This window comes from Antechinus flavipes, chromosome 4 (assembly GCF_016432865.1).
Source record: "Antechinus flavipes isolate AdamAnt ecotype Samford, QLD, Australia chromosome 4, AdamAnt_v2, whole genome shotgun sequence".
Taxonomy (NCBI): Eukaryota; Metazoa; Chordata; class Mammalia; order Dasyuromorphia; family Dasyuridae; genus Antechinus; species Antechinus flavipes.
This window is the reverse complement of record NC_067401.1, coordinates 296,102,230-296,130,104: the sequence shown is the minus strand read 5'-3', so window position 1 is coordinate 296,130,104 and position 27,875 is coordinate 296,102,230. Positions and strand designations below refer to the sequence as shown.

The following is a 27,875-nucleotide window of genomic DNA, read 5'->3' as shown; positions in this document are numbered from 1 at the left end:
GTTGTTTGATGGATACTCTAAGAGAAGAACTATTAGCACCTGAATTAAAATGAAAAAAATATCACGATGAGGTTCCATCATACTTCTGCCTTCTTTGATTTTTTTTTTTTCTTTTTTGAAACTTGAAACAAAGATAGAACTTAGGAAGAAAGTGAATTGCTCTGTAGTAGCAGGGAACTGGAAAATGAGTGGATGCCCATCAGTTGGGGAATGGCTGAATAAGTTGTGGTATATGAATATAATGAATATTATTGTTCTATATGAAATGATGAGCAGGCTGGTTTCAGAAAGGCTGAAAAGACTTACATGATGCTTGCTATCTGAGGGAGGGGGTGGGAGAAGGGAGGAGAAAAATCGGAACATTAGTGAGTGCAAGGGATAATGTAAAAAATTACCCTGGCATGGGTTCTGTCAAGTTATTAAATTAAAAAAAAAGCATTTTAATATGGTAGTGCAGGTTATAAAGAAATGTATGACATGTAGAAATACTACTTTGTTAAAGATTAATCATATCTCAAACATATCTTTTAGTATTAATTTATCTCATACTACTCTTACCCCTTGTCACTCATTCAATCTAAATAAATTACTTGCTGTTCCAAAAAAAAAAAAAAAAAAAAAAAAAAAAAAAAAGGACTTACATGAACTGATGCTAAGTGGGATGAGTAAATCAAGAGAATATTGTATACCGCCACAAGAAGATTGTATGATAATCATGATTATATGATGGCTTTTTTCAACAATGAGGTGATTCAAGGAAATTCCAATAGACTTGTGATAGAAAGAGGCATCCGCATACGGAGTGAGGAATATGGAGACTGAATGTACATCACAGCATAGTATTTTCACCTTTTTTTGTCATTTGCTTGTTTTTTTCTTTCTAATTTTTTCCCTTTTGATATTATTTTTCTTGCATAGCATGATGAAGATGGAAATATGTTTAGAAAAATTGCACATTGTTTAGCCTATATTGGATTGCTGTCCAGGGGAGGGGAGAGGAGGAGAGGGAAGGAGAAAAATTTGGAACACAAAGTTTTGTAAGGGTGAATGTTGAAAACTATCTTTGCATGTATTTTGAAAAATAAAAAGCTATTGTTACTATTTTTTTTAAAAAGTAAATTATTAAATGGCCAAAGTATAGTATACAAAGATAAAATTTCAGGGAACTACTTAACTTTTTAGATCTTTTTTCCCCCTTCAGATTTTACTCCTTAAGTCTGAATCTAAAGCTCCAGAAGAAGCAGCATATTGAAAAAAAATGCTACTTTGTAAATTAAAAGATCCCCAATATGGTCCCGATTCTTCCCCTTATTGCTTGTGTGACATTGGGCAAATCATTTTATTTCTCTGGGGTTTAGTTTCTTTTTATGTAAAATGAGGAGGTTGGCCTAAATGGCTCCAATGTCCTTTCCAGTCCTAATCTTCTATGATCCATTTAAACTGAATGTAAAAATTTTGTTGTTACATAGTTGGGGAAAAGCTTTTTAGGAGCTTTCAAGACCATCTAGTTCCACTCTTTCATTTTACATAAGGAGGACATTGAGGTCTAAGGAATTTAGTTAGCATTTATTTATTTCCCCATAGCCAAAATTTCAAATCTTTGATTAGATCTTATAGTTGTGATAAAGGGGAGACATTGTCAAACGTTTAATGTACTATGAATCTCAAAAAGTTTTTATAATGGCAAATTAACAATGAAAATGTCAGTCCAAGAGCATTAACACTAATCTATTTCTTTTTCTCATTAATGGCTTAATGTATTTGTGAAATTGTGATAAAGTGAAAGAATTAAACCATGAGAAGCTCACTACTCAAATGATGGAAAAGAGGTAATGGGTTAATGATTAATTGATTCCTTGTACTTTTTATTCTGAAGTATTGGATAACAACAATGTACTTGGCAATACATAAAACAGGTGGTGATATAGTGTTTCCCCCTGGAGGCTTCAAAGATTATTTTCTGAATTTAAGGCAAATCAGTGATGAATGGCTCTTATATCAAAGAAATGTTGTTGTATACTTTTTAAAACCTTAAAAACATGCTTAGAAACAAGTTTTTCAGAATTAGAAGATTCTTATACTCCATTTGTCAGAACATGTTATTGTATGAAATTTATGATATTATAACAACAAAAGTAATTCCAGCCCAAAACTTATTTCTTCCCTTTTATAACCATATCCAAACAGATATAAATCATAAAAGTATGCTCTGTTCTATAACGATGCAAAGTAGGGAGAGATCTGCTCCCTCACAACAAACTAGAAGGGTCTTTTAGCACAAAAATTAAGACTATCTGAAGAGATGTTTCTTGGTTTCAAGATCGGGCACAGTATGATATAAATCATGCTGATGCTGCATATGCTGTGAAATATGGAGATATTGGTAAGCTGTGTTTTAGATTAAAAATAATAGCTTGCATATTACATTAAAAAATAATTCCAATGCTTTCCTTCTCTTATTTCCTATTTATCTTGTTTATTTCTATTTATTTGCTGTTTTGTATATACTTGTTTGCATGCTGTTTCTCCCACTAGACTATAAACTCTTTGTGGGCAGGGACTCTCTTTTGCCTCTTTTGTGTCTCCAACTTTTAGCTCAGTGCTGTAAGCACTTAAGTGAATATTGATTGACTGATTGATTAGCAAAACCCAATCTCTTTGAAGACAATTCAAGGTATCTTACCAGAGAAATTCAGTGTGCAAGGTACACCAGCGCTGCCCTTTTGATGCTGTTCCTGGACCTTCTATCACTCTGTTCTGTCGAATCTGATCTGCCAGCCAATTGCCACTGCCATTACGCATGACAAATTTATCTAGAAAGACCAATTGACTTTCTGGCCCATAAAACCAGTTGTAATTTGAGTCTGCAATTGCCACTGTTCTTTGAAAACCTGAATGGATGGGGAGGGAAAGATTGAAATAACAAGTTAATAACTATTTTAAAAACATATGCAGAAAATAAATAGTTTTCTGATGCATTTGTGTATTTTATTTTCTAGGAGTCACATTACTCTAAAAAAGATTCATGAAATTACCTTTATAAAACATATACACAAGTTCTAAATGTTGACATGGCTGCATAAATGCTCTGTAAATATTTTATTTACATGAAGCTCAGGAACTAATCTATTTTATTATTAGTTAGAAAATTAGGGGTTTGGGTTTAAAAAAAAAAAAAAAAACTGCTACCATGTCAATCTATGAATCCTTTGGCAAGAGATTAACTGATTACTGTGTTTCTGTTTGCCTTTCTCTAAAGCGAGGATAACTCTCATGTGAAGTCATGAATGCATATGTGAAGTCAAAAATAAAGAATGTGAATCTACCCACATTACTACTTTTCTCTGTGTTTTACTTTCTCATCTGTGAAATGGGAGTGATAATATCTATTGCACAGTTATAGTGATTATGTATTGAGATAATGTACTGAAATTTTCCTCCAAAACCACATGAAACCAAGCCTCTAAACAGAATCTGATGAAATGAAATCACTCTCCAGTTCAGCCCAGCTCAGACAGACTCTCTCTGGGAAAGCTGGTGAGAAGGTCTAAATCACAGCAAATCAGCAACTAAGACCCTTAGTTCTGGCTCAGTAGAGGAGCAAATCAGTGGGGCAGTTTCCAGTCCCAGCTCAGAAGGCAAACTCTGGGAAAACAGGCTTTTCCTGGAAAGAGCAGCCAAGCTACCTACTGCAAACCCAAGGGGCCCCTATGCTCAAAGCCAAGGCTCAGAGATCCATAGGAATCTTGGGATAGCATCCCTTTACCCCAGGAGCAGAGCTCAATCATAAAAGTAAAAAAAGAAGAAATACCAAAAGAAAAGAAAATGAGCAAGAAATAGAAAGCTCCTATGGTGATAGGGCAGCCTAAAACACAAATTCAGACAAAGACAAAATGTGCACAGAAGAAGTCTTAAAGACTGATATAAAATGGTCTCAAGCCCAAAGAGGCTTCTTGGAAGTGTTTATAAAAAACTTTAAAAGGAAAATGGTAGAAGTAGAGTTAAAAATGAGAAAGGAAATGAAAGATATGCATGAGAGAGTCAACAGCTTGGAACAGCAAAGAAAAAATTGTTTGAAGAAAATAATTCATTAAAAAATAAAATTAACCAAATGGGAAGAGAGATACAAAAGCTAACTGAAGAAAATCACACATTAAAAACTATAACAAGGCAAATGGAAACTAATGACTCTGTGAGAAAGCAAAAATCAGTCAAACAAGTGAAAAAGAATGAAAAAAATGGAAGGAAATATGAAATACCTCATTGGAAAAACAGCTGACCTGGAAAATAAATCCAGAAGAGAGAATGTAAAAATTATTGGCCTACTTGAAGGGCAAAAAAAGAGATCATTAAGGAAAACAGCCCCAATATTCTAGAAACAGAAAGGAAATACTCATTTAAAGAATCCATAGATAACCTTCGGAAAGAGATCCCACAAGGAAAACTCAAAGGTAAACTGTTGCAAAATTCTAGAACTACAACCTCAAGGAAAAATTACTGCAAGCTGCCAGAAAAAAAAAATTCATATATCAAAGAAAAACAGTGAGGATTACCCAGGATCTGCCAGCTTCTACAATAAAGGATTGGAGGCCTGGAATACCATATTCCAGAAGGCAAAAGACTTAGGGTTACCACCTAGAATTAACTACCCAGTGAGACTCAGCATCATCTTTCAGGGGAGGCAATGGAGCTTCAATGAAGTAAGAGACTTACTGAACAGAAAAAAAAAATCTTCAAACACAGGACCAAGAGAAGCATAGAAAGGTAAGCAGGAAGAAAATATATATTATTTAAAGGTTAAACTGTTTACATCTCTAGATGGGAAAATGATATCTATAATTCTTCAGAACTGCATCTGTTACTAGGGCAGACAGAGGAGGACGTCACATAGACTGAGGGTATGGTTGTGAATGGACTGATGTGATGACATCAAAGAAAAAGTCATTAAGGGGTGGAAATAGGTCTGTAGTTGAAAAAGAGGAAAGGAGAGGTATAATGGGACAATTAGTTCACATGAAGAAGTGCAGAAGACCTATTAAAATTGAGGAAAAGAAGGGGAAAAAAGAGATAATATATTGAAAAGTACCTGACAAATCTTAAAGCACCATCTAAATGTCCATGATTATTATTCTGTCACAAATCAAGGGATTTTCACATGCATTTTCAGTATCTTGCAGAAACATTTTGCAAGCATCCACTAAAATTATACTGTCATGAAATAGCTCAATTCTACTAAATGATTAGATGAAACAACTGACTGATAAACTTTTTTCAAGCATTCTCTGTCTCATAAAAATGGTCTTAAAAACTATCTCCATACAAAAACTGACCAACCTATGGAAGGTTATGGAAGGAAAATTTATGGTCATTGATTTTTTTAGCTTTCTGCCCTGAATCCCATGGATCCTAGTTCTAAATGTAGTTAGAATTTTTTAAAATTATAAACATAAGTATTTCTAAGATATTGAGAGAAAAAATGAAAAACAAAGCAGGACAATTTAAGTATTATATGCAGGTGCAAGAAAATGAACCCATCAGTATAACTATTTGTTTTTCATATATATAAAAATTAGGTACAGTATGCAAAACCAAGATAGTATACACACAGAAATGTTTCTGGTTAGATTTCTTTTTTTTTTTCCTAACTTGCCTTTTAACCCTTTAAAAAAAACTGTGCTTTTTAAAGCTCATATCATTATTGTAATTTTGTGCTTATCATAAATCCACATCAATTGAACAAATATCCTGTGTTTAAGTACAAAATGTATTTATTATTGAGCAAACTACTTTTGTTTAAGAAGACAAATATCCTGGATAAGTGCCCATAATTCAAGGATTTCATCCTTCTCCAGAATATATAAATAAAGAATAAATGTTTCAATGAAGAAAAAATTGAATTCTTTTGCTCACAGTTGTTATCATTCTAATTCTTCACTTCCTCTGTGAAACTCACCTGGAAGGACTGTTCTGTACATAAATGCAAAGTGTTGCTTAAGCCAAGGATGATTAAAGTGGTTGATATCAAAATGCCTCTGTACCAGGAACATGTACTGAAAGAGGGATCTGGTGGTATAGCTACCGTAGGCTACTCCTTCATAGAGGGAGCCATCTGTAACTTCTCTGAGTAAGACCATAGACTTCTCCATGATGCCCAAAACTTGTTTGGTCCACAAATAGGCTTCTTGAAGATAACCTAAACCAGAAAAACACATGGCAATGATAATTAATTGGCAAAGAAAAATTTAACAACACCCTCAAAGAACCCCCATACTTAAAACATTAAGTGGGAGGAAAAAAAGATTGTTTCTGCTAAATGAACTGAATAGACTAATCTATGCTATTCATATTTTGTAAATTTCTTATTCCAGCTGAGTGAGGTAACAATCATTTAAACACCTATCATATGGCAGACTCTCTGCTTAGCATACTGATACTTGAAAATTTCTGTGGTTCTATCAGTGACAAGAGACCAAACAATCATTTGTCATATATGTCATAGTAAAGATTCCTTTCATATATAGATTGTAGTAGTTGTTTTCTGATGTCCCTTCCAACTTTTAGACTCTATGATTCAGTTTGGGGACCTTCTTTCACAAATCCTCTGTACCTTGTTGGCCAACATAAGTTATTGTAGCTGGATTAAGCTCATTGACTGGTGACCAACTTGGTCAGTCCTTTGGCTATAAACACACGCGCCCCTTTGTTAGGTGCCTACTTAAGTCAAGATGTCACTTGTGGTGTCCTTGCTCCTCTTCAGAACAAACAACAATCTGAAGCCTTCTCAGTTTAACAGAAGCCAGCAGTGTACTCTAGTGCATAGCCTTCAAAAAACCAGAATCACCTTTATCTCATAATGTGACATCCCTGAAAGACTTTAATTGAGAATACTAGTATTTCCACCAATAATATATCATGAGCAGCATGTGATCTTATGTTTATGAGAAAGTAGTTACATATTGAGCAATAACTGCACTGTTTCACTAAATTAGTAACAGCAACTGAAAATACCATATACCCCTTTTTTTGTTTGCTATACCATACAAAATTCAAACATGTTTGTTTTACAAGCTTAGTGACATAATCCATTGGCATTGCCAGGGGAAATAGATCTGTAGGTTAATGTAATAAGCATGCTATATGTACATGACTGAAAAGGGAGAGAAACTTGTCATGTAATGAACCGATAGATAGATGGGATGTTTTACAGATATCCAAGCAATGTCAAAAGATCAAGAAGATGTTTCTCAGTAAATTGGGTATACTTCCTTGTGGAGGATTTATAGGATATAGACAAGAATCACACAAGAGGAGGAAGCATGGAGAAGTTGCAATCTTCCCAGGCAGGGTGAGTCTATCAAAGGAATCCTGGATTCATGGATTCATAGACTAATGTAGAAAGATATCCAAGTATGAAAGGAAGGATTCACTATGATAATACAGAATTTAAATCTAGGTTCTTGAAATGGGATTCTACCTGTCTTTTATATGAGCCTTCTGAAATCTATACTTCCTAATGCAAAGAAGGTGAAGTCATCCCTTTCTTTTCAAAGTTTAAACAGATCAGTTAATTCCTGCTTGTTGGTTAGAACCAAATCCATGACAGTTATTCTCCTTTGATGTTTTTTCTACTTTGGTGCAGAATTAAATTACCACTAAAGGCAAGTTCCCTTTTGGAGAATTAAGTTCCCCATTCTTATAGTATAATGTCTTTGGACAAGTTTTCATTTGTGTACCATTTATTTAATCTTTTCCCTCCTTTCTAGGTGGTCTGTTATATAGTCTCACTACAATGTTATTCTGTTGTTCTTTACTCAGATGTTTTTAAATTATGTTTTATCCCTTCTTGGATCTTCACATAGGAAGACACATCCTGAGGTTCTATATTGAACTTTCCATGATAATTATCTTTACTTTTTAAAAACATATAGTTTTTAAATATAAAATGCTACTCTATCCCCTTGATTTATTTGATTAATTTTATCTAGAAAGAAAAGGTGACAATAAAGGAAGAGTACCTCGGAGTCAAGAGGAAAGCCTAGGATCAAATTCTATTTCTGATATATGTAACCTGTTTCTTGGTAAATCATATAATTTCTTAAATCTACCTCCTCCCAACTTCCCCAGAGCATTGGACTGTCTAGATCAAAAGGATTTTTTCCCTAAAAGTTTATTATACTAATGAAATGCTATTTCTAGACACACACATTCACATTCCAATTATGAATTCCATTATTCTAACTCTCAATAATTTCTCTGAGATTAAATTTGTCTTTTTGCATTAGGTTCCCCACTTTACTTTATTATCCATCCATCCTTGGTTCTTTTGTATACAAGCAAGTGAAGCTAGAGTTTCATTTCTGGATCTCTTCCTGGATCTTGTGAATTCAGAACTGTTTTTCTTTTTTTGTTATATTTATTTTATTCTACTTAGCATCTGTATTGGCACATAAATGTGGCTGGTTTGCTTCTTCCCTTTTCAGTATAAGATCTCAATTTGATCAGATTCACAAAACTCCATGTCTACTATTCTTATATTTAAACTATGTTCTAGAAATCCAAATCTCTTTCTCAGAAACTACTGTCTCTTAATCATTTGGTCATTTCTTAAAATCTCATCTGTTTTTTAAAGCTTCTCCCTTCAAAAGATGGCAGTAACAAAAACATTTTCTTTGGACAGTGGTGGTAACAAACAAAATGTCTAGGCTCCATTATTACCACTCTTCCAGTAGATTTTTTCATATATATATATATATATTATGATTCATATATATAATAATATATATAATAATTTCTAAGATTATAGATAATTACCTTAGTTTGGTGAGATTTAGAATACAAACTTCTTAAAGGTACTGATCATTTAATTGTTTGTATCTCTCTTCCCAGCACCTAGCACAGGGCCTAGCACAGAGCAGATAGTTAAAAAATGCTTGCTTGATTGGGGAGCATTCTATTCCTTGATAAGATTAGCTAGATACCCCAATCTTCCTGATGAAGATTTAGGATACATCCCAATATATTTAGGATATATTTACTTAGGATAAATCCCTCTGAGATCTGGGGAAGCACTAGTCTCAAAAGCAATACTTCTATATTTCGTTATTTAGGATGAATGAGGCACTTCTACATTTAGCTAATTTCTTCCAGTTCACATTGATTCTCAAAGGCTTTTTTTTTTTTTTTGAGGGGATAATAACTTTTGACTTAATCCTCAGTTTCTCCTATTGCAGTTACGCACCATATTCAGAAACTATAATGCTAAGTATATTAATAAGTATTTATAGTAAATGGTACTTCTACTTCTACTAAGTACATTAGTATATTGTATGTCTTTTGCCCTGAAGAAGCTAATAATCTAGTAGAGAAGAAAGAAAAAGTACACCCAAAATATCCAAAAGAGTTATACTTAATAACCTCTATATTTGCATTATATGTGATGGCAATTCAGTAAGCAGTTTATATTCTGTCAGCAATAATATAGTTAAAGCACCAAAACATCAGAAGACAGATTTTTTTTTTTAAGATCCAAAAGACATTTTAAAAATATCATATCTATCCTTTTTTTTTTCCTACTAAAGAGAAAAAAAAAATATGATTTGGTGCTAGTGAGGACTAATAATAATAACAATAGCTAACATTTACACAGTGCTTACTTTGTGCTAGATACTGTCCTGAGTGTTTTAAATTTATTTCATTTGATCTTTACAACAACCATGGTAGGTAAGAACTATTATCATCATACCTATTTTATAGATGAGGAAACTGAAGCAGGAGTTGTGATCTGCCCAGCTTACATAGCCAGTAAATGTCTGATGTTAGATTTGAACTTGTCTTTCTGACTGCTGGGCTAGTATTTTACTTCCTGTGTCTCTCAGTTGCCCCCTAACCTCACAGTCCATTCCAGTATTCTTTTTGCTATATCATGCTACTCCTCTTATGGCTGGGCCTTGAAATTCATTATATTTATCAAGGGAAAGGAAAGAATAGCTTTTCCTTCCTGTTTATATTTTCCTGAGGTGAATATTAAAAATAATTTCCATTCTCAGGGCACATACTGTAGATAAAGGACAAAAGAAAGCTAGACTGAGATAAAATCCTCAAAATGAATAATATGCAAGGGGATATTCAAGATCTTAATACACTGACTTTCCCCCCTTAGCACCCAAGTATTCCTTGAATATCTTAACAGTTTTCATGAAAGTGACTTCATTATTTTAAAAATAATAGATACAAAAAAAATTCATTTATAGAACTCCACAATGGATTTTAGGCACTTAGAGGCTATGACCTAAGTTCAAATCCTGCCTCAGATACTAGCTATGTGATCATGGGCAAGCCAGTTAAACACTCTGTGACTTAGTTTCCTCATCTGTAAAAAGAGATTGGATTCAACAGTTTCTAAGGCCCCTTGCAGGTCCAATGAGGCCTCCCTAGAGCAAAGGGAAATGAAAGACTGGCAGTCATGCTGTAAGCTCAAGTTGTATGTCTACAAAGGAAAAATGAAGTGGTATGTTGATAATTATCCTGTGAGCTTAAGTAGTCTGGACAGCCAATTCAAATCACTTCTAAATGAACTTTTTAACCCCAGGCAGCTATTTTCAGTGCCAGAATTCACTGGATAATTGCCAAATCTTCACTTTACTTTTTGTTCTGATATGTAGCCTAAGGAAATCACAATAATACCATACTCAATAGATTAAAGTTAATATAATTAACGAAAACCAAAGAAAATACAACTTTGAATTAGCTAGTACATGTCCCACCATGATTCCAGGTCACGAGCTTGTTTAAGATCTAAGTACCAATGTGAAGTATAAAGGATATAACAAGCAGTCAGAATTATTCCTGCTCAGGAAATAAATGGCAAATAGGATGGATGCAAATATAAAACTATTCCCTTATTTGAATTTATCACACACCTTGATTCATTAGAACCAGGCTTCCCGTCAACAGAGCCATACAGTTGGTAGGCTGGTGATTGTGCAGGTATTGGAACCCCCATCCTCGGCGGTATGATGTTTCATACATGTATCCTGAGGCATTGGCAATCACTTCAAGAAACTTTTCCTGTTGGGTCTTGCTCAGGTAGTTGTACAGGAAGTCATAGGCAGTGGCAAAACCAACCAGAGAGTGAGCAAGGGGGACTTCATCCCAAGGAGCATCTTTCACTAGCCTGCAAAAGAGAAAGCAGTATAATGGTAAATGACCTAATTTGCAAAAAATTTCATCATACTTCTGGAATAGTAAGTTATAGAACTCATGAATCTAAATCAATATTTTAAGCATTTATGGACATGTAGCTAAATGATACTTCTTTAAAAAAAAATAAATACAAATATCTAATGTGAATGTAGTGAACTTTTTCAGTCCTTAGACTTCTGAAAGCAAAAAAGTTTCAAATAGATTGCTTTTTAATGAGAGATAAAGGAATCAGTTTCAGGTATATGTGTTTTGTGTGTGTGTGTGTGTGTGTGTGTGTGTGTGTAGAAGAGAATATTCAGATGCTATTCAAAATTTCCCCAAATATTCCTTCCATTCACTCTTCCTATTTGAAAACTGTCTTTTAGAAATGAAAGATTATTATGTTTACTTATATGGTTTCCTTTGCTGAAACATCCTATGTGTGTCAAAACTAAATGTGATTTAAGCATTGAGCATTCAAAAAGTATGTATAAAGTATTTACTATGTGACAGGCAATGTGCTAAGGGGGAGGAATACCAAGACAAAAGTGCATTAATCTGTCTTCAAAAAGCTTATATTTTAGGGGGGAGCAATATATACATAGAAAATTAATATAAAAAATAATATATGCAAAATAATTTTTTACAAAGAGGTCATTGAAAAGTGGGGTAATCATAATGGGATTCTTATAGAAGCCTTTGAATTTAGCTTTGAAAGCAGCTAAGTTTGCCAAGAGGCAGAGGTGAAGAGGTCATTCTAGACATGGGGCCAAACAAGCATGGAGACAGAATACAGAATGTCACGTATAAAAAACTGACGCAGTCAGTGTGGGGATTTATTATAAAGGTTTTCCCCACCTCAGCTGAGGTAGGGGTGAGGGTGGGAGAAGGGATTCTATATGAAGGAGGGAATGTGATAGCACTGCCAAAAGAAAAAAAAAATAGAAAAAGAAAAATGAGTCATTGAAACGTGGTTTTGAGATGAAAAGAGAACAGAAGGAAGGCCAAAAAAGAAATTACAAACACACAGCTTTGTGAGTTACCTGTTGAATTTATCACATACTTAAAAAGAAAAGCAGCCTGCATTTTATGGAGAAGTAGAATTTCAAGTACAATCCTGTCTTTATATGGAAGGATACATTCCACTATGTATATGAAAATTCTCATTTTGATTCATGTTTGTTAAGAATTTTTTTTATGTCCAGGGCAGGGAACTTTCCTTTATTTTATGCCCTCCCCTCCCAGCCCTTATCTTCTATTTAGCCATTATATTTTCTAGATTCCCACAGATGTTGCATATCATCTGTCAATACATCCTAAAGATTATTAGGCCTTTTCATCTGAATCTTCTTTTTTGCCAAATTAGGATATGAATTCCTTGGGAGCAGTGACTCTCTTTTTTTTTTCTAACCAGTATGCTCAATATTTAACACATAATAGGAATTTAAGTGTTTTTTTCTATCTAGTCCTAATCGTAGATTAGGGACTTGAAATTATCTTACTAAATATTGCTCTCCATACCCTATATGCTGGTCAAACTGACCTACTTGAATGAATGAAAAAACACTTAAGTTTCTATTATGTGTCAACAATTCTGACCAAAATGAGAGCAATGACTTTCTCTTAGTGACTTGCCAATTCTAATTAGGCTGTATGTAGTAACATTGTCATTATTACTGGCTAATAACTAAAAGGCTAATAAAGTAGGTAATTCAGAGCAGTAATTCCTCTAATCACTTTTCTTTACATAAATAGTCATAAGCAACAAAGATCTTCAAAATCTATTCAGAATTTGTAGAAATCTCGAATTCTTAGTAATTGTATTTTACTTGCTTCCTTTACCCTTTCTTTTTTTATCTTCCACAAGCACTTGAAGGATACCTACTATATGCATAGCATCATATGAGAAGCTGTACAGAAATAAGAACAAAGGAACGCAGATGTACAAAAGATTCCCCTGCAACATAGACTCTAAATTCAGTCATTTCCCATGTTTATTCATATCATCAATAGTTGGCTAGCATATCTGTGAGACATTAGCACTAATAAAACTAAGATTTGTGAGTGGAATTACTATATATACCAGTAAGCTTCACTGTGTGGTCACAGATTGAACCAACCAAGCAGTTTTTTCCAATTTCTCTATAGTCATAAAAGAGACTAGGCATAAGAAAATGATAAATTAATTCAGTTTCTTAGAAAGAAACACTTTGGAGCATGTCTTACCATCAGTGAATAAGTGGCACTATCTTCAAAGCAATTTAAGAGCACAGCTAGAATTCATCTAGGCCTAAGGTTCTTTAAAATTTTTTTTCACTAATATTTTATTTTTTCCAATTATATAGAGGGAGTTTTCAATATTCATTTTTGTAAGGTTTTGAATTTCAATTTTTTTCACCCCAAGACATCAAGCAATTTGATAGAGGTTATGCATGTACAATCATTTTAAATATATTTCCAAATTAGTTATGAAAGAAAAATCAGAACACATTAAGTCTCCATAATTCTCTCTCTGGATATGGATTAACCCTGAGATTCTTAATCTGGGATCCATGAATTTGCTTTTTAATAGATTGTGATAATTATATTCTAATAAAATTGATTTCTTTTGAAATCTTAGGTATTTTATTTTATGCATTAGGAACACTATTCTGAGGAAAGAGTCCATAGGCTTCACCAGTTGGCCAAAGGGGTTCATGACACAAAAAAGATTAGAAACCTTGATATGCAAATAGTGAGGTCCAGAATGATAAAGTGATTTGTCTAATCTCCTTGACAGTAGAGAAAGTCTTATTTTTGTTTTTCTATCCTCAGTGCCTAGTACTGTGCATAGTAAGGACTTGATAAATGTTTGTTCAATTTAATTGAGTCACAACTAGAAACCAGGACTCCTGATTCCCTACACAGTTAACTTTGCACTATACAGCATCACATATATAGATATATGGATATGCAGAAGTCATGTTGTATAGAATATCTCTACATCTCTATATATGTCTATGTGTGTGAATTCTGAATTTGTGCTTTCATCAGCTTAAGGAACTCTCAGAAAAGGAAAGCCCCTTTACAAAATCAGATTGCAACCTATTCTGCAACTGATAATACCAAAGATTAGCCTAGAGTTCTGAAAATTTAAATTATTCATCCAGATAGTATCTGGATCTGGATCTGGTCCTGGCTAAGATTCAAGGCCAATATTCTATCCATTATATCATTCTGCCTAACTTCCTCTCTTTCCCTCTCCATTATGGCAAGCTTATGCACATGCATACACACACACACACACACACACACACACACACACACACACACACACATTTATGCTTCATCAATCCACTAAATGTATTTTTACTTACTTTTGTTCCTATCTCATTCAGAGTGACACAATATTTAGGGTTGGAAGGATTCTTAAAAATCATGTAGTTTAATCCCCCCATATTACAAAAAAGGGAAATTCAGATCAAGTTAGTTAAGTGACTTTTCCATGACCATACATGTATAGTGAAACAATGGAAGAGGTGTTTGCTCATTTCTGCCTCTGTCATTTTTGGCAAGTCATTTAAGTTCTCCAGGTCTCAGTTTCTCCATCTGTAAAATAAAGGGCTTGGACTAGAAGACATTTAAGATCTTTTATAGCTCTATATTTACAATCGCAAGTTGCAGAGTTGAAATTTGAACCCATGTCTTCTTAAGTTCTTTGTGAATTAATGTTGGAAACTGCAGGCTACATCTGCCTATTTCACAAAATGTTTTAAAAGAATGGATTTAAAGTAGAAGATGAAATACAAGACAGCAAAAATCTCAGTTTCCTTCAGGTAATATAAAATATAAAATTTATATGGCAGATAAAGTTATTTAAATTCTGAAACTTAAGATATAATAGCAATTTTTTTTGATGCCATGAAAGGTGTAGTGATCATAGTTCCTTATGACAGATTAGTCTCTACCTTTCTATGATTATAAAACTCAAATTAAATCTACTTTGTGTGAAAGAAAATTGGGAAATAATAAAGAAACCACAGCAAAAATAAAGTCCCTTGAAATTGAGTAAGTACAGAAAATTGGGTCAACAAATGACTTTTAGTTATTGTCAAAAATTCCAGTCAACCCTATTTTAGTACCAGTTTATTTCAATGAATATTTCTATCATGATTACAAATAGAAAACTTTCAATATTTCAGAAGAAGAAAGGCTAAAACTTACTTGGTTAAAAACTGGTAGCATTTTTTGTAAGATATAAATCCAGGATCTATTGTCGATACTCTTTGACAATTTCATTGGTGCCCATTTATACTAGATGATCAAACTCTCCTTTTTTTAAAAAATAAAAATTATTTATTATTTTTAGCCAATATAAAAAGTCTGTAAAAGACTAACTGGGCATGAAAGAAGTAATTAATGATAGAATTACAAAGTTTTTCTATAGGCTATTTTTAAATGTGTGCACTTTAATTAATATAATTAATTAAAGCATTTATAATGGCCAGGAGTGATGTTAAGTGCTGGAGAGACAAAGCCAAAGCAGAATATTTCATATCCATGAGAAACTTTCAAGCATTTTTCTTAACTTTGACAGATAGCATTGGATTAAATGGCTTGAGGGAAGGAGCAGAAACAGGACATGCATATTCAAAAATAATAATAAAAATAAAATGTGCTATTACAGAAGAAAATGAAATTGTCATTTAAAACTGAAGGGAAACAAGCCAAGTACAATTATTTGCTGAGGCAACTGGGGCTAAGTGACTTTTCCAGGGTGACGTATCTAGGAAGAAGACAAACACCTCTGTCTGAGGCCAGATTTGAACTCAGGTTTTCTTGACTTCAGGGCTGGTGCTCTATCCACTGCACCATCTAACTGCCCCCAACTACAATTATTTGTAAAAACATAAATTACTTTAATTAATTGCTTTTAAGTTAATTTATATTAATGTTATGTTATGGTAATTACTTTTAAGACAAACATCTGAAAAATCATTGAATCTGTATGTTATTGAAAGGAAAAAAAAACATTGGTTTCAACAGACATTGTTTTAATACCTGTTATGTACACAGTACTGAATTAAGAAAGATAAAACGATTTTAGAGACCAAAAGGTTTTGGTTTTCTGTCTAAAAGGAAGACAATTATAATGCAAAATGTTAAGTGATACATCCATAAGAGAAGTATAAATGAAATGCTATGTGAATTCTAGGGGAGCTAGGTGATACAATGATAGAGTGTAGGGCCTAGAGACAAGAAGATTCATCTCCTTGAGTTCAAATCTGGCCCCAGACATTAGTTAGATAATGTGATCCAGGATAAATCATTTAACTCTTTTCACCTCAGTTTCCTCATCAGTAAAATGAACTGGGGAAGGAAAAGGCAAACCATTCCAGTATCTTTGCCAAGAAAACTCCAAATGGAGTCACAAAGAATCATGCACAATTGACATGACAAAACAATAAAATGGGAAGTTCAAGACGAAGGTCATTACTGATAAAAACATTTGAAGCAGACTATTGGGAAAAAAAAAAACAAAACTAGGTATAGAGCATAGCATGATTTAAAAAACAGAAATGGTTAAGTACAATTTATATCCAGAGATCAAAAGCCCTAGTATTAGATTGGATAAGGCTATGTGAGGGAAGGTCTACAGACATCAGAACATAATCTGTGCAGGGGAGGTTGATGCTTCCAAGTTAAGCATGGAGTTATCATGGTTATAGTATGCTATAAAGTATATGTCTTGTCTGCTTTTCACCGCACAAGGAACCTATCACTACATTCCTGTAGTTTTGGCTTGGAGTCAACCCTTGGAAGCACAAACACTTGCACCATTACTCAGCCTTTCCCTCCCTTGCCTTATCTCAGGCTTTTTGCAATCTTTGCCAAATGAACAAAGTAGCTAAGTTTTAGAGATCAAATCAATTTGTTATCTGCGTAGTATCTTAAAAGTTGAAACTGCTATTATAGCAGTTAGAAAGTAGTTAGAAAGTTTGTTTGAAAGAGATACTTCCCAGTTTAATTCCCAGCTAATTCACATCAATATTTGATGAGGAAAAAGATTTCTCAGACACTGGAAGACCTGCGTTTATACTCATCAAACAATAATCATAATTATAACATTTTAATAGTTTTTTTAAGACTTGGAAAGGACTTTTAAAAAAAGGTATTTAATTTTTTTCTTTATTAAAGCTTTTTATTTTTCAAAACATATGCCTGAACAATTCTTCAACATTAGCCCTTGCAAAACGTTGTGTTCCAATCCCCCCTTCCCTAGATCGCAAGTAGTCCAATATATGTTAAACATGGTAGAAAAGTATTTATTTAAAATTTAAATACAAAATAGAAAATCACTGTCATGTGCACAGCAGAATATGTGAGAAGATTCAAAATTTGTAACAATATATTTTGGTAAGTACTTTAAAATATTAACTCATTTTAAAGGTGGCCTATCTACCAGACCTAAAACTATATTATAAAGCAGCAATCATCAAAACCATTAGATCCTGGCTAAGAAATAAAGTAGTTGATCAGTGGAATAGGTTAGGTACGTAAGACATAATAGTCAATGACTATAGTAATCTAGTGTTTGATGAGCCTAAATGTTCCAGTTTCTGGGATAATAACTTACTATTTGACAAAATTTACTGAATAAAATGCAAAATACTATAGTGAAAACTAGACATTGACTAACATTTAACATCTTATATAATGATAAGGTCGAAATAGGCTCATGATTTAGACATAAAGGGTGATACTATAAGAAAATTAGGTGAACAAGTATAATCTTCCTCTCAGATCTGTGGAGAAGGAAGGAATTTATGGCTAAAGAATGCAAAATAGGTAATTTTGATTTGATTAAAATCAAATAAAAAAATTAAAAAGGTTCTTTGTTTTAAATAAACAAAGCCAATGCAGCTAAGATTAGAAGGGAAGCAGAAAACAGGGGGAAAGCTTTTTTATATCCAACAGTTTTGATAAAGACCTCATTTGTAAACTATATAGAGAATTGACTCAGATGTATAAGAATACAAGCCATTCGTGTTAAAGAATATGAGCAATCAATATTCAGATGAAGAAATTAAAGCCATTTCTAATCATATAAAAATGCTATAAATCACTATTGATTAAAGAAATGCAAATTAAGACAATTGTGAGAGACTACTACACACCCCTTAGATAGGCTAAAATGACAGGAAAAGATAATGATAAATGTTTGAGAGGATATGGGAAAACTGAAACACTAATACATTGTTGGTGGAGTTGTGAACTGATCCAATCATTCTGGAGAGCAGTTTGGAATTATGCCCAAAGGCCTTAAAACTGTACATACCTTTTGATCTAGCAGTGTCTCTCCTGGGCTTATAAAAGCCCACAGAGATATGCAAAAATGTTTGTAGCAGCTGAGTGGATATCCATCAGCTAGGAAATAGCTGAATAAGTTTTGGTATATGAATATAATGGAATATTATTGTTCTATAAGAAACAATCAGGTTCTTTTCAACATGAGGTGCTTCAGGCCAATTCCAATAGACTTGTGATGTAGAGAACCAACTGCCTCCAGAAAGAGGACTATCGGGACTGAATGTAGATCACAACATAGTATTTTTGCCTTTGTTGTTGCTTGCTTTCTCCCCTCTTACTCATTTTTTCCCTTTTTCATCTGCTTTTTCTTGTGCAATGTGGTAAATGTGGAAATATGTATAGAATTGCACATGTTTAACATATTGGATTGCTTATTGTCTAGGTGAAGAGTGGGAGGAAGGGAAAGAGAAAAAATTTAAACAAAGTTTTGCAAGGGTGAATTTTGCAAACTATCTTTGCATGTATTTTGAAAATAAAAAGCTATTATTAAAAAAACCCAATAAAATTATCTCATTTTGTCTTCACAATAATCTTGGGAAGTAGGTGCTATTTTGATGCACGTTTTACATGATAAAACTGAAAATAGACAAACATTAAGTGATTTGTCCAGGATCACATAACTAGCAAGAATCTTCAGGTCAGATTTGAACTTAGACCTTCCTGGTTGGAAGGTCAGCATTCTATCTACTGCATAATCATTAAGCAAGTACAATACCAGTTAAAGTAAGTACGGGTACGGGTAAGTACTTAGTTCTTTTACTATTACATAGTTGGAATTAGCACATAGAAAAAAGAAAATTTATTTCATGGGATTTTCGATTATATATCTCTTCTAAAGTTCCCAAGTTCAAACTCTGCTCTGACACCATTTCCTGTCACTTATATAAGAAGCACAGTTTTATACATTAGCAATGTAGTTGGCTTACTGTTCAAAATAGAACATATATTTACCAATTGATTACAAAATGAAGGAAGAAAATTGTCCAGTCTACTCAGTTTCAATATCCCTTTCTATTTTAGCATTTCTACCTCAAGTAACTTGTTCTTTGTATAAATTACAGTACTACATACAATACATTCAGCAATGATTCCTTTCCCTCTAAACAAACACAAACTAAATTTGACTATTCCTGCAAAATTTCAGATATAATTTAAATACTGTGACTAAGAAGTTAAGAAGGAAAGCTAGGTGGCACAGTGGATACAGTGCTGGACTGGAATTGGCTAGAATCCTCTTCCTGAACTCAAATCTGATCTCAGATACTTATCAGGTGTGTTACCCTGGAGAAGTCACTTACACCTTTTCCCACCATTTATAAAATGAACTGGAAAAGGAAAAGGCAAACCCTAACTTTGCCAAGAAAACCTCAAATGGGGTCATGAAGAGCCTAACTGAACTAAAAAAAAAAAAGGCTGAAACAACAATAACTATTGAATGTTGGGTAAAAGATGGTGTGTGTGGAAGGCAATAAATATGTCTGGCTTCTGCAATTGATAAATGGTCAAAGGATATGAACAGACAATTTTCAGATGAAGAAATTGAAACTGTTACCACTCACATGAAAGAGTGTTCCAAATCACTATTGATCAGAGAAATGCAAATTAAGACAACTCTGAGATATCACTACACACCTGTCAGATTGGCTAAGATGACAGGAAAAAATAATGATGAATGTTGGAGGGGATGCGGGAAAACGGGGACACTGATGCATTGTTGGTGGAGTTGTGAACGAATCCAGCCATTCTGGAGAGCAATCTGGAATTATGCCCAAAAAGTTATCAAACTGCGCATACCCTTTGATCCAGCAGTGTTTCTATTGGGCTTATACCCCAAAGAGATACTAAAAAAGGGAAAGGGACCTGTATGTGCCAAAATGTTTGTAGCAGCCCTGTTTGTAGTGGCTAGAAACTGGAAAATGAATGGATGCCCATCAATTGGAGAATGGCTGGGGAAATTGTGGTATATGAATGTTATGGAATATTATTGCTCTGTAAGGAATGACCAGCAGGATGAATACAGAGAGGCTTGGAGAGACCTACATGGACTGATGCTAAGTGAGATGAGCAGAACCAGGAGATCATTATACACTTCGACAACGATATTGTATGAGGATGTATTCTGATGGAAGTGGATTTCTCTGACAAAGAGACTTAACTGAGTTTCAGTGGATAAATGATGGACAGAAACAGCTACACCCAAAGAAGGAATACTGGGAAATGAATGTGAACTATTTGCATTTTTGATTTTCTTCCCGAGTTATTTTTACCTTCTGAATCCAATTTTCCTTGTGCAGCGGGAGAACTGTTCGGTTCTGAAATATGTATTGTATCTAGGATATACTGCAACATATTTAACATATATAGGACTGCTTGCCATCTTGGGGGGAGGGTGGAGGGAGTGAGGGGAAAAAACGAAACATAAGCGATTGCAAGGGATAATGTTGTATAAAAATTATCCTGGAATGGATTCTGTCAATACAAAGTTATTATTAAATAAAATAAAATTAAAAAAAAATAAATCTTCTGAACATGGAAAAAAAAATAAAAAAAAATATGTCTGGCTTCTTTTATCATTGCCTCCTTCACATTCCCGCTTTTGACTTTAAATGATTATAACTATAGACTTCTATCCAAGGATGTTCTCTAGAAGATTAACAGTATGGCAGATGAAGCATCAAATTATTTTATGATTTGTTCAAAAAGAAACATATAAAAAAGCCATGTTTCACACATGATGAGCTTATGTTCACTGGATTATTGAAGTAAATGAATCAGGGTTTTCCTATTGCTTATCTTTTTATAAATATGAAGATAGTTTATCTAGGATTAAATATCCCAAAATAAAAAAAAAAAATCCATGGGCATTCTAAGTATTGCTCTAATACTGATTGGTTCAAAGACAATTCTGAAAGTCCATTAGGTGAAAGAATCAAGTAGGAGGTAATTTTTTTTCACTTAAAATAGAATTTTATGTGGTCTGTCATGAAAAGTGAGTTAATCCGAAAAGCAAATCTTAGTGACCTAATGTGAATGAAATGCAGAGTTGCAGTTTTAAAAGGGCAAAGGGCATAACTGTTATTAATCCAATGTTTCACTCATTTGACATGAAGCCCTATGAACCAACTAAGCTTGAGTTGACACAGTAGCTGATGTATATATAGTACCTTCTCAAGCATATCCTATTGGAATAGAATCACACTGCATTTAGACCTAGAATCCCTTTTGGCTGAAGAAATGTACTTCTGGCTACTCTCCAAGCAAAAAAAGAAAAAGCAGCTAAGCAGGATGATTGAAATACATTCAACTTTGATAACAAGTAGCTGTTTCATTGTAATGGCAAAATTCCAAGGTCTAGGGTTAAGAACAGGCTTGCATTTCAGATTCTGAGTATGAAACTACAGAGGATCATTGGAATAAAGAATTGTTGAGATTTGACGATGATCTGGGTATAAAAAACTGAAATCACACGATTGCTCAAGAATGCTTATGACAAAACACAAAATTTTTAGAAATAATGGAGTGTCTTATAAGCTTAAAATGCTAAACAAACTTCAAATGCTTTATTTTTGTCTTTAGTGATATGGTTTTGTAGCAGCTTACCTCCTTCACCAGTAGTTTCTGAAAACTGTTTATAACTGAGAAATATACATCATTTAAAATAAATTAATATAACGTTTTACAAATAAATATAAAGAAATGGGGTCTATTTGGAAATTTTCTGATCTCTGTTCTTTGATTTTCTTGGGGTGACATAATCCTTCAGTGCTATCTAGAAGTAAGATAACTTGCCTGATAGGGCATTCATAGAGTAAATAAATATATAAATGCCTTTCCCTATGATCTCTTCCAGATGACCCTGGAGTCTTGGACCACTCACAAAAATGACTCATTGGGTGGTACTTAGAATAATTGGAAAAGTACTTTGGGGATAACATAATCTGGTGTCACAGAATGGTGGCAACAAGTTAGAATGAACTGAGTAGTAACCTTAGAATCTGAAAAACCTGAATTCAAATCATGCCTTAAACACTTATTAGTTGAGTGGCTTTGGGAAAATCATTCTTCAATTTAGATTCTTCAACTATAAAGTAGGGATAACAGTAATACCTTCCTCACAGGGTTGTTGGTAATATCAAATGAAAAAAACAGAACTGCTATGTCAGAGACCCTAACACACATGCAAAGTGAGATGTTTTTCTGTACTTGATAAATACCACAGAAATAGCAAAATCAATTGACTTACTCATGCAAAATGTTACCAAGAAAGCTATTCTTTATTGCCAGGAAAAATTTGCCTACTTTTATAACTTAAACAAAAACTGAAACTGATATTCTGCAAAGATTTAAACTATTATCTCTTTTCCTAAATTAAAACATATATTTTTTATATATCCTATCAAACAACAATAAAAAGAATGAACACTTTGAGATGAGATAAATATTACTCAGTCAAAAATGACTCTGGGAGATTTGAGGGAGCTGGGAAGCATTTTTGATGATTTGGAACTCTCCCTGTCTTCTGAGTTAGGCTTAGCTAATTATGAACTGTTGCCAAGTATGATCCTTATGCAATGATTTTTGGTTCCCTTCAAAAATGAATTTTAAAGTCGTGCCTTTTTAAAAGTAAAGAGAAGCCAAGATTTTGTGTGGATTCTCCTTGTGGAAACTCTGCCTCTCTAAAAGTCTTAAACTAAAGCTCTAAAGTTCAAGTCTCTGGGGTAAAATCAAAACAAGATTAAATTTAACTTTCATAAGGTTTTACTTTTCAGATAAGTTTTTTAAGTCTAGTTAAAAAAAAAAATCCTGCTATGATGTGGAAGCAGGACAGCAGAGAAAAAAAATGTAAATAGTAACTAAATGATAGAAAATGTAGAAAAGGGACAGAAGACTATTTTGTTTTGATGTTATATTCTCCATTGAAATTAATTTAATCTACTATCAACTAAGTTCAGAATGTTGGTTCTAAGTAACACTATCATTTGAATTTATAGACTTTAAATTCCAAAACAACCATTCTGTACCCATAGCTTTTCTTTTGTTACTATTAGCATTAGTAATATTGGAAAAGACTTGCTGAAGATCATATAGCTTATTAATAACAGAATTCATACTTTCTGATTTCCACTTATATGTTCTTTCTGTTACATCCTGTTGCCTCCACTTCTGAATATATTTTCATTATATTGGGGAGCTATTGGCTTTTTTTTTTCATTGAATTAAATCTGACTTTATAATGAAAGTCAAGGGAAAAATAGAATCTGCTATAGCACAATGGAAAGAGAATTACTTTGTTTTACTTAAACTATTAAAATGTTGATAAGTATCAACTAGTGGGTTTAGAGTCAGAAAGTCAAGAATGGATTTGAGTATGGGCTCAGTCATTTACCAATTGTAAAAAAAAATGAATACATGTGTTCAACAGAATGGTTTTTAGTTCTGGGAAGAAACAAGATTTGCCCAAGTAGGTATTCTCCTTTTGAATTACCTTTTACTTAATAATGTATAATTCTCTTTTATGTTGTAGAATGTATTTCGAGGATACCCACCAGGCCTCAATAAGTTACTGACACCTCTTATTTTTATTTATTTTATTTCCTCTTGTAATAATCCTTGAATTAAATCCTGCCCTCATTGTTATATCTTTCTGTTTTTGACTTAATCAAAAGACATCTGCTATTTCCCTTTTAAAATTAAGCACTTTATTTCTGGGCAGAAAATTTTTCTAATGACCATAGATTATTGTTTTAAATCCCCTTTGTTTAAGAAGAAGTATCTGAAAATAAATCATAGCTAGACAAAAAAGATAAGGAAAAAAAAGGAATGCTTACTGGGCTCAAGAAAGTTTATTAACATGGATAATTTGAAAACTACTCTGAAACTCAGTAATATAATCAGAAAAGAGATTTTGATTTGTGATATTTTCTCAGGAGAAAGTTAAGTCAGATTCTATAGTAAAATAGCCATGATTACATACAAGTAAAAGATTGATTTTTGGTTACAATCATTCTATTAAATAGATTATAAATTCCCTACCAGCAGAGAGTATTTCATTTTTGTATCTATATACCTAGGACTTAGAACACTGTCTGGCATAGAATATTTAATAAATCCTTGTCAAATTGATGAATAACTCTATAAAGAACAACTTGCAAAATTGCATTTAATTTTACAAAATTACACAAATAAATGGGATTGCAAATGAATTAATATTTCCTTTAAAAAGGTTCCAAGGACCAGCTAGGTGGCACAGTGGTTAGAGAACCAGGTCTGAATTCAAATCTGATCTTAGACACTTAACACTTCCTAGCTGTGTGACCCTAGGCAAATCACTTAACCCCAATTGCCTCAGCAAAAAAAAAAAAAAAAAGTAAAAGAAAAAAAAAAAAGAAAAGTTCAAATGAACCACTACAATGATTCAAAGATATGATAAAAAAATAAAAAGGCAGTGATGCTGTTACCTGGAAGAGGTAAATATAATAATAAGCTTAATAAACATGTATGGAAACAAGGATTGACTAACCATTGTCATACTTTGCCAGTGCTTTGGGGGTCTGCAAAAAATTGGGATAGGTTGATTACAGAATGATTTTAGGACTGAATATATTAAGGAAAAAGATGGAGGAATTCAGAGTAAATAGTAAATTGCCACAACTTTTCCATATTCATCTCCAAACCACCATAAAATAGCACCCCAAAATAAATCTTAGGACTAGCCAAAACACAGGGTGACATAATCTTTGAGCTCAAGCAACTTGAAATATCAGCAGGAATGGTCTGTTTCATTCAGGTAAAAGGAGAGTATACCTCAGGACAGGTCCCACCAAGCTAGCAAGGCCCACCTCAGCAAACCAGTAGGAACAAGCAAAAGCTAATGTCAGGATACCCCATCTTCCTTAGCATCGTCAGGGTAACAGGCAGATTCCAGCTCTGAGAAAGACCACTTGCTGCTTTTCAGGGTAGCCCCAGGGAAAACAGAGAATTGCCAATTGTCAGATTCATCCTGGACTTCAGTGCAGTCCCAGAAAACCCAGAAACACCCTACTGGCCTCAGCACATCCCATAACCAGCACAAGAACTGTGGTTTAGCACCAGGTAAGCTGCCAGACCTTATAGCCTACAGCAGCATTGTCTACAAGCCATCTCCTCCACCCCTGTCTCAATACAGCACCAGAAATGAGAGTGCCTTTTGGGTCTGAGGGCAACAATCAGTACAGAATAGGTAATCAGCCAGAGTCGGCAACCCCTGGCACAAGAAGGCTGAGACTGTCCCTTCTATTTAAAATTTAAAAGAAAGGAAAAGGGTCAAAAAAGATATTCAAAAAAGAAACAAAAAAAGAATCTGATCATGGAAACTTATGGTGACAGGGAAGACCAAGACAAACTCAGAATAGGACAACAATGTCAAAACATCTATGGGCAATCTCCCTTTCCTCACCCCAAATAGGAAGTTGTTTTAAGCCCACAAAGAATTCATGGAAAGGTTCAAAAAGGAGGTTAAAAATGGGAAAAGAAATGAGAGTGATGCAAGAGAATTATGACAATTGAGTCAACAGCTTAGAAAAAGAAAATAAATCCTTAAAAAAGTATAATTAGCCACATAGAAAAGGAAGTAACAAAAGCTAACTGAGGAAAACAACTTCTTAAAAGTTAGAATTGGACAAGTAGAAACTAATGACTCTATTAAGAATCAATCAAACAAATTAAAAAGAATGAAAAAAAAAAGAAAATAAAATGTGAAATACCTCATTAGAAAAACAAATGACCTAGGAAATAGGTCCTAGAGAAATAATGTTGGAATTAATGAAATAACTGAAAATGATGATCAAAAGGAGGACCCAGATAGCATCTTTTAAGAAATTATCAAGGAAAACTGCTCTGATATCCCAGGAGAAAAGAACAAAAGATACAATAAAAGAATTCACTGATGACCACAGGAAAAAATTTGTCAAAATAAAAACTTCAAGGAACATTATAGTTAAATTTTGGAACTTTCAAGTCAAGAAAAAAATACTGCAAGTGGCCAGAAAGTAACAATTCAAATATCAGGATTACACAGGACTTAGAAGCTACAGCATTAAAAAATCAGAGGTCATGGAACATGATATTTTGGAGGGCAAAGGAGCTAGAACTACAATCAAGAATCATTTACCTGGTGAAATTAAGCGCAATACATCAAGGGAAAAATGGTCATTCAATGAAATAGAAGGATTTCAAGCTTTCATAAAGAAAAGTCCAGAATTAAACAAAAAATCTGATCTCTAATATCAAGACCCAAGAGAAACATAAACAGGGAAAAAGGGGAAAGAAATAAGGGAGCTAAACTGTTTACATCCCTAAATTGGAAGATGATACTTGTAATTCTTAAAAATTGCATCACTAATAATGCAGCTAAAAGGAATATACATAGTCAGAGGGTATGGGTATATAGTAAATTGGAGGGAATTATAAAAAAATAACTATGGGATGAGAAAGAGGAGGACATTGGGTATAGAAGGAAGAGAGAGGTACAATGGAATAAGTTATTTCATATGAAGAAGCAAAAAAGAGAGTAAGATGGGAGAGTGGGCTATGGGCATTGTTAGAACCTTATTCTCATCAGAATTGGCTTAAATGGGGAATAATATATTCAACCAATTTAATATAGAAATTTATCTTACCCACTAGGAAAGTAGGAGAGAAGGAGTTAAGTAAAGGGACAAGGGACTGACAGAAGAGAGGCAGACTTAGGGAGATAGTAAATAGAAGTTAAATAGTGATAAGGAGGGAAAAGGTGGAAGAAGAGAGAGTACAAACAGCAGGAAAAACAGGATGGAGGGAAACATAGTAATCATAACTGTGAATGTGACTGGGATGAACTCTCCCATAAAATGGAAGTGGATAGCAAAGTAAATCAAAAGTAAAATCCTACAATATGTTGTTTACAAAAAGCTCAGTTGAGATAGAGAGAGACACATAGACAGTAAAGATAAGGGCTGCAGCAGAATCTATTATTCTTCAGCCAAATTAAAAAAAAAAATTTAGAGAGAAATCCTGATATCAAAGTAAAAGCAAAAATAGACCTAATTAAAAGAGATTCAGGAAGAAAACTATATCTTGCTGAAAGATACCATAGACAAAGAGGCACTATCAATACTAAAGAGTTGTGGAAAGAAAGAGACAGCAAAACTGTACTAATGGTGAACCTCAACTGTCCCCTTTCAGTATTTAATAAATCCAAGCAAAAATAAACAAGGAACAAAAGAGGTAACTTAGAAAATTAGAAAAGTTACATATAATGGACTTTGGAAAAAACTATAAGGGAATAGAAAGGAATATGCTTTTTTTTTTATCAGCACATAACATTT

At 33.5% G+C, this 27,875-nt stretch overlaps 1 protein-coding gene across 2 annotated transcripts in view; it reads right to left on the bottom strand.

Moving 5' to 3' along the window:
* DSE (dermatan sulfate epimerase) overlaps positions 1-27,875 on the bottom strand; it is a 93,899-nt gene that overhangs the window by 2,249 nt on the left and 63,775 nt on the right. For both annotated transcript variants that reach the window (XM_051997576.1, XM_051997577.1), the window contains 3 exons: positions 10,920-11,173; positions 5,954-6,193; positions 2,684-2,891 (listed from right to left, as the gene is read on the bottom strand). In XM_051997576.1, the coding sequence (XP_051853536.1) occupies positions 2,684-2,891; positions 5,954-6,193; positions 10,920-11,173 (702 nt within the window). The remainder of the gene's footprint in view (positions 1-2,683; positions 2,892-5,953; positions 6,194-10,919; positions 11,174-27,875) is intronic.